This window comes from Rhipicephalus microplus, chromosome 2, assembly GCF_043290135.1.
Source record: "Rhipicephalus microplus isolate Deutch F79 chromosome 2, USDA_Rmic, whole genome shotgun sequence".
NCBI lineage: Eukaryota > Metazoa > Arthropoda > Arachnida > Ixodida > Ixodidae > Rhipicephalus > Rhipicephalus microplus.
Genome location: NC_134701.1, coordinates 77,964,675 through 77,973,001, shown reverse-complemented (window position 1 = coordinate 77,973,001; position 8,327 = coordinate 77,964,675). Strand labels below are relative to the sequence as shown.

The window sequence follows — 8,327 nt, the reverse complement described above, 5'->3', positions numbered from 1 at the left end:
TCTGCATAATCCCTGCCAACTTCTAAGCAGTTTTCGTAGTACTGCTGCAGCATTTTCTTCATTCGTACTGCACAGAAGATCGCTGCGTAGGATTGTCTTTGTTAAGTTAGTCGGTAAGCACTTTTCGCACTGAGCTTGCCCCCACTTTCTAAGTTCTACGTTCTTTAGTTTATACTTTTGTAAACTGAACAGCGGTCAACAAAATGAAATCTACCTGACAGACTACCAACTGTCACTCGCCATTGTACATTGTAATCGTGCTTCTTCGCAATGGTGCAATTTTTTTTACATGAAAACACATCTCTGTAGGTTCATAATCTAGGCACACCTCTCAATAAATTTGAGAAGTTGATGACCCTTTTGCTAGTAGAAAGCGAATTAGAGCTCGAATTTTTCAATTGCGTTTGTCGATTTTCTTTACATGAGATCTCCCCGTTAATAACTAACCCCATTATGCATTCTCCTATATTGACTCAAGGCTGCAGTTGTCTTCCGTGAATTTTCACTGTATGGCAGGACCTAGCCTCTTTTTTTTGGAAATTTATTTTTTTGTTCACTTTATCGATCATTTTCTTGTAATTTGACACAACCATTGGTAAAAAGTGCCAAGTCATAGGCGAATCATAAGTTATTGACATATCGTTACATATAATCCTTCATTGAAAACCCTAGTACAGCTGAGCATAGATATTCATGTACCTTTTAGTCCACCTAGGGTTTGTGGCAATATTGCTTGAAGTGGAGGATGCAATGTTGAGGGTGGTGCCAAAGATGCATTGTTGCTTGAGGCCGAGGACACTGGAGGGGAGCAACTCGCAAATGGCAGTGCTGTTCATTCATCCACTTCTGGACAAGACTGCTCGTGACTGTGGTTTGCTGAGGAATTACTTTCATTGCGTGAGCTGAAAATCAAACGGCTCCTCTTTTGCGCCACGAAGTTTAGTGGGTCCACAAGCTGACTGAGTGAACTGAGGACCACACGTCTTCTTTCGTGAGGTGCAGCACTTCCTGGACCCAATGGCTAAGTTGTGTTGAGGACAACTGAAATTCCTGAGCGCATGCATTCGTGATCTACCTCGCCATCAATACTGTACACACAGGAAGTGCCACTGTTCCAAATCATGCTCTATAAACTACGTGGATTTTGTATATGCCAACCTGTATTTTGCGCATTCACCTTTACCAAATAAAAGCCGCATGCGCAAATGATTGTTTCATAACTCCACAGAAAGCACTTTGAATACCGAGAGGTATATGTTAATTATTGTGTATCCTATGATAGAATGTACTAACAAAAATTGATGAAATTGGCATAACACCTTTATGAAAAAAGAGGATGCACCAAAGGCCCATTTGTATTTGTCAACACAACTCAATGAAACCAATAGAGATTGAGGCTAAGGAAAGTATAGGAGACATTATGTGTAATATTTAGCAAAATTTACTTTATTGATTCATAACTGTGCTGCTCTTCCCTGTATAATTTCCCTACTATTGGCGACATCTATAGTGTATGAAGTGCAGACGAGCTCAGATTTCAACTTCCTAGTGCTCATGTGTTATGCACACTTTGACAGCCGAGCCTAAATTTTCCACCTCATTGCACAAGGAAACTGCGCTTGAGCACTCTGCACAAAAACTGATCCACTGTCATTAGAAAGGCCAAATGCATAGCAAGAAAGCTAGCTTTACAATAATGAAAAGGGTTCACAGAACATGTAGTACCGAATAATTGGGAAGGATTTGAAATGATCAAAAAGTCAACTTTTTGCAGCTAGAGACGTTACAACAAATAAAGAACATGGTATTCAAAGGTACAAGGTTTGGTCTTTACATGAAAGAAGTTGATTTTGTCCACTTCGTTTCTTTTTCATTTATGTCGTAATACTATACTACCATTAACATATACAAATAATCACACCTTCTTCAGCCTTAAATGCATGGTCTGTTGAAGTAATAGCGATCTGTCCAACAGATTTACCTAACACATAATTCCCCCAGATTATAGGCACAATACTTAAATTCCAATATCGTGTCGTTGCCTGGCGAATGCACAAAAGTGTCTGATGAATACAATATTGGTTGGGGTTGTCTACCGTATAAACCAATCGGCACTGTACCATTCTTTCAAGGATATGATGTAAACAGCATCTAGTGACACATGAACTCCGACTCGTTCAGCTGGACAGTATTCCACTGATGTTGTGCATCATGCAGGCTTGAACCAGGCCTTAACATCTTCCTGGTAACACTGTAACAAAGACACGGCAGCAAAGCACTACTGCCACTGTCTTGGATGCCGGTCTTAATTTCGAAGTTTCAATTTAGCTCAGTAATAAGATTCTTCGCATATATATTCCCTTATGAATAGGCCTTTCACTTGTGCGAAATGCGTGCATATAAAATGATAACATGCGCCTACATACTGCCAACTGTGAAATAAAGCATGTAGAAAACAGGAAAATGTGAAGTAAAAAAAACGCCTCTGGTGATACAGCGCTGTAGAACTTACCAGAACATGTGAGACTGGCAGCATGTTGGACGGGTGTTCCACACTGTTTACGATTATCATCAGTCGCATCAGTGTTAAACGGGCCCTCTAACACTTTCACAACTTCATACTTTGACATATTTTTCTAGCTGGTTGTGTACGCTGACGGCTTAAGAGATAATTGCTGTAAGAACGGCAGCCATAGGACCACGACTTGCAAAGTTACTTAGCGTAGAGATATCAATTAAAATACAATTAAATGGATGCTTACCCTCAACTCGATTGTCGCAGGCTCCCCTTACTGTGTTTTTTCGCCCTCAAACTTCGGAAGGCTGCCCAATGAAATGCACTGAAAGCCCTACCGTACAGGAAGCTCACATGACATATTGCCTGCTACGTTCAGCGTAATATATTCGCCGTTGCGATGGTAACAATGTGGTACTTGAAGAAGGAACGATACGTGTGAAACGAGCCAACTCGCGAACGTTTCTATAACGTTTTGTTGCTTTACTGATCTTTCTTCTTGCAATGACGTATATATTTATTTTTATTTATTTATTCATACTGTCGATCCCCTCAGGGATCTTTACAGGAAGGGCATATTGAATTGTTGCAATATGACAATAAAAATATCAAATATTTATTATGCATAAAAAATAGTGGCGGTTAACAAAGGCAGACGGGAATACGTAATAGTACATCATATTAATGGTACATCCTAATACGTAAAAAAGGGGTGGTCAAAGAGGTGTATAATGGCAAAACTGAAGTAAAAAATATGTTTATGTAAAAATGGTGAAAATAGACGAAGTAACAGTATGTAGGATAAACGAAATTATGCGTACAGTGTAACAGCAAAAAAAAAGTGAACAAAGCGGCATACAAAGGGAAAACAGGAGCGAAAAACGCACTGATGTAAAAAAGTTATACAGAAGTAAGGATGATACAGATGGCTCATAACTGGGCAGCATGTAGCTGATCTTCAAGCAAGGTTGAAAAGGAAGGTAACGTCACGCTTGTTGTTACGCTAGGATCGAGCCTGTTCCATTCACGTGTCATTAAAAAATGAATATTTATGACTTTCCGTATCGATGACATGCTCATGTAATGATAATGCGTGTTTGTGCGGCGTTTGGGTTAAAGATAAGTATTTAGAACTGTCAATCTTTGTCTTTGTGAATTAGCTGGTACACCATTTTTAATCGCGCAAGCTTGGGTCGGTTTTGTAAGGTGAGGATACCGGCCTGTTTTAGTAATTCTGTGGGCGAATCTTTTAGCCTATATTTATTATAAATGCATCTTATTGCCTTCCTTTGGACGGCCTCGAGTTTGTAAATGAGTTCTTTAGTGGAAGGAAACCAAACAACGTTAGCGTACTCCAAAGTTGATCTGACAAAGGTTTGGTATGCTAATAGCTTTGTGGTAGGGGGGGCTAGTATTAGACGTCTATTTAAAAAAAAACAATTTTTTCAGTGCAGACGAGGTGACGTTGCTTACGTGGCGTTCCCATCTAAAGTCATGGGTTAGTGTTAAGCCAAGGTATTTATACTCTTTCACTGCGCTGAGTGTGGCGCTGCCTATAGTGTAGTTAAAATCAGATGTGTGTTTTTTTCTCGTTATTGATAGGACAGCTGATTTTTTAACGTTCAGTGTCATTTGCCATTCTTTACACCATTTGAATACTAAAGATAAAGAGTTGTTTAATGCAAGATGGTCACTATAAGAGTAAATTACTTTGTATAAAACGCAGTCATCAGCGAAAAGTCTGACGCTGACAGGAATATTACGAGGGAGATAATTAATGTATATAAGAAATTAAATTGGAGCCAGAACGCTTCCTTGTGAAACTCCGGATCTTACGCTAGATTTATGGGAATGTTGCCGGCTGACTTCTACAAACTGAGTGCGGTCACTAAGATAATCTTTTATCCAATCGACCATGGACCCTTTCCCCAAGGTTAGTTCGAGTTTATGAATTAGTTTGTCATGTGATACCCGGTCAAAAGCTTTTGAAAAGTCTAAAAAGATAAGATCGAATTGTTTCTGTAGGTCGACACTCAGCGATACATCGTGTTCAAGTAGTTGCGTGACTGTGGAGACACCTTTTCGAAATCCATGCTGACAGGGTGCTAGCATTTGTTCCTTTTCAAGGTGTTTGGTTATGTGCTTTGAGATGATGTGTTCCAACAGTTTGCAGGCTGTGAATGTCAGTGAGATGGGTCTGTAGTTAGAGGGTTCGGTTTTCCTTCCTGATTTATGAATAGGTTTTACTTTAGCTGTTTTCTAGTCGTTAGGAAGGGTCCCTGATGACAATGATTTGTTAAAGATGATTAATAGGTACTTGGCTATCCACTCAGCGTATCTGTGAAGGAATGCATTTGATATATTGTCAGGTCCTGATGATTTCTTAGAATCTAGTTTGAGCAGCAAATTAAGTATGCCTGCTTCAGGGATTAATAGCTGATCTAGAGGCTTTAATTCCTACGGACGTATCTGTGGTAGTGTGCCGTCATCCTCCGTGAAGACAGAGCAGAAGTAGTCATTAAGCAGGTTAGCAGACCTTCGGTTGTCTACATCTATCGTTCCGTCATCATTGCGAGTTTTCGGGTTTATGTAGTTCCAGAACTTCGTTGGGGCTGATTTCAAAAAGTTAGTGAGTGTGTTTATGAAGTAGAATTGCTTAGCTGTATTAATTTTTTATTTCATGTATTCGATAGCCGTGCTGAGATCGTGCTGTGTGTATTTTATTGGGTTGGTTTTCAGCAGTTTTCCATTTCCGATGGAGGCGGAAATGTTGTAGGCCCGTGTGCTCAGATTTGGGTGCACGTTAAAGAACTCCAGGTGGTCAAAATTTCTGGAGCCCTCCACTATGGCGTCTCTCATAATCATATGGTGGTTTCGGGACGTTAAACTCCACAAAATCAATCAATTTCAGCAGTTTTCTCATCCTTTTTACTTTACGTTTGGCGTGTATAACATCGCGCGTAATCTATGGATTACGCTTATTAGGCTGCTTCTTTCTAATCGGCACGTACTTATTTATACAATGATAAATGATCGCTTTTAGCGCGAGCCACAAGGCATCGATGTCGGTACTGCTGTTACGGGAAAGTTCAACAAACGATTCATACTCATCAGCAGGGTGATCAAGTATATTAGTGTCCTCAGCTTTACTGTAGTCAGGGTACGCGACTATTTCTTGAGGGGTAACAGTGTCATAAAGGGGTACGGTGCAAGATGTGATCTTGTGATCGGAAATACCATCTAGAAGACATAAATTAGTTTCTTCGCTTATGAAGTGATGGCTGAGAAATATTAGGTCTAATATGGAAGAGCTGGATCCCTGTATACGTGTAGGTTCAGTTACTATTTGTGAAAGGTTGAACGATAACATAAAATCAAATAACACATCCGCACAGAATGAATGATGCTGCATTGTGTGCCAGTCAACACCAGGCGCGTTAAAATCACCTGCGATTATTGATCTGGATGACGGCACATGTTGTTCTGTGTACTTATGCAATCGGCGTATATTGTCGAAGTCGGACGAAGGACTGCGATATACGCAACCAACGACTACAGTGCACACATCATAGCTCAGCTTACAAAAGATAGCCTCAGCGCCCACAACATCGGGTAACACTAAAAACGGAATATCTTTTTTGACTAGAATGGCCACACCTCCGCCTCGTGTCGTCCGGTCTTTCCGGATGATAGCGTAGTTGAGAGGGGCTATCTCATCATCTTTAATATCTCCTATTAGCCAGGTTTCCATTAGTGTTACAAAATCGGGCTCAAACTTAAGAAGCAAGGCTCCAAGGGAGTCTTTTTTTTTTTTCAATATGCATGCTACGGGCATTTATGTTCAAAAAGGACATGTGGGATGTTAGTTTCGGTGGGAGCAAAGATTTCGATAGCTTCGCTGCTGGTTTTTTGTGTCAGGATTCACGGAAGCAGATTTCAAGGGAACTACAGTATTATTCTACTCGTCCCAGTAGAACATATCTCCGCTTATTCGCAGTTTATCGTAAATTAGACTCACTTTGTCGCCAGATTCTTTCCTTGATTTGACAAAATTCCACAATTTTCTTCGCTAATCCCGTACGCGTGGTGAAAAGTCTTCGGAAATAGAGAATCCTGACCCCTTCAACTTGGAACAATTTTTCAAGTTTTTTGTTTTGTCCCTAAAATCGAGAAGTTTGAGAATTACTGGTCTTCTTTTAGAAGCATCTGGCCTGCCTAGTCTGTGCATACGTGCGATACTTACAGCATCAAGCTTGAAGGTGTTTTTGAAAACTTTTTCATTTACTGCGAATTCTAACGTGTCTTCGCTTTTTTTGGCTTCTTCTGGCATACCATATACTAATAAATTTGATCGTCTGGAGTGATTTTTCGAGATCGTCCAGTCTTAGTACTAGTGTTGAAACGACTTTCTGTAGGTTAGTGACCAATTTTGCGCAAGACGAAATCTTTTTATCCAGGGTTGTAAGCTGTTCTAGTTTCTTGTCTATTGCGTTTAGGCGTTGTTCCTTCATATCTTTTAACTCCTTTAGGATTTGTTGTAGTTGCCGTCAAATTTCTGGTGTGTCGGGACCCGGGTTGGATTCTACATCACCGGCTAGTAGCAATAATTTGGCGAGATGCACTATTGCAAAGCAAAGTTCACACAGCAGCCCAGGGCACGGCAGCACAATTAAACAAGGCTCGTTTGAACGCATGCAATGCTGAAAGTGTTTTCTCACCTGCGCAATGAACACAAACGGGTTATCCATGTGCTTTTGCGGCCAAGTGCCGTGCCCTACAGCCCACGGAAATGTGTCGTCTCTTCTTATAGCACGAAGGGCTCGGTGCGCCACCATCGCCGAATCCAAGTCCGAACAGGCGCTCGGAGTGGTCGACGAGGGCAGCTGATGACGAAATGTGCTGGTGCTGTGCGATGTCAGCAGGACGGCCTCGGTGATATGGTGGGCTGGAAGTAGATGCGCAGCATGCGCGTCATTCATCCGTAGGCTTTGTAGCTCACCAGGGCCGTGGCCTGCGGTTATCAGCAGCAGGGTTGCGATTATCTGCGCAATGAACACAAACGAATTATCCGTGTGCCTTTGCCGCCAGGTGCCGTGCCCTATGTGCCGTGCCAGGTGCCGTTCCCTTTGCGGCCAGATGCCGTGCCCTATATCAACGCTTTTATTTATTTTTTTTTTCAAATAACGACACCCGGAGCATCACCGGCGCGTTTGCCACAGCAAACGGCGTTCGGCGCATTCGTTCACCGGCTTTGCAGTTTTGAAACTAGAAAATTCGAAGTGCTACGATTTCTGTCGCTTTGAGTAATCCAATAGTAATTTTTGATTTGATACAATTCCGCGATTATATTTAACGTTACATACAACCAATCATTTGGTGGCTACCTTCCGGCGTCATTTCCGATCGCAGTAGCACTGGCGAGTGTCACTGCGAGGTATACAGCCAGCAGCGACGTTTTCAAGCATTAGAGGGCCTCTTTAGGATCGCACTTGTGTTCCGCTTAACATTGTTTTCTCTTGTCATCTTCATACGTAACTCAAATGTAATGTACAAAAAAAGGTCAAGTGAATAGATCAAAGGAAAACAATTCAGAAAACTTATTTCTACTTCACTATGTCAGAAAGCAGTTAACTAGGCATTTGGGTTCATTTTGCTTTGTTCAACAATATGGGAATTTTTTCAATTTCTATTTCGGCTCAAAAGTTTTTTACTGTCATCAAACGTATATCTGTATGTTTGTATCCACTCAATTCTGACGCGCACTTTTTTTTGGAGAAAAAATAGGACTTGAAATTGAATACACTTTGAGCTC

At 41.1% G+C, this 8,327-nt stretch overlaps 1 protein-coding gene across 1 annotated transcript in view; it reads right to left on the bottom strand.

Moving 5' to 3' along the window:
• LOC142785025 (uncharacterized) overlaps positions 1-7,553 on the bottom strand; it is a 21,228-nt gene extending 13,675 nt beyond the window's left edge. Inside the window, exons 1-2 of the mRNA XM_075883452.1 lie at positions 7,234-7,553; positions 700-2,251 (exon numbers count right to left, since the gene is read on the bottom strand). Of these exons, the coding sequence (XP_075739567.1) occupies positions 2,210-2,251; positions 7,234-7,494 (303 nt within the window). The 5' untranslated portion in view covers positions 7,495-7,553 and the 3' untranslated portion in view covers positions 700-2,209. The remainder of the gene's footprint in view (positions 1-699; positions 2,252-7,233) is intronic.
• Between the last annotated feature and the right edge of the window lie 774 nt (positions 7,554-8,327).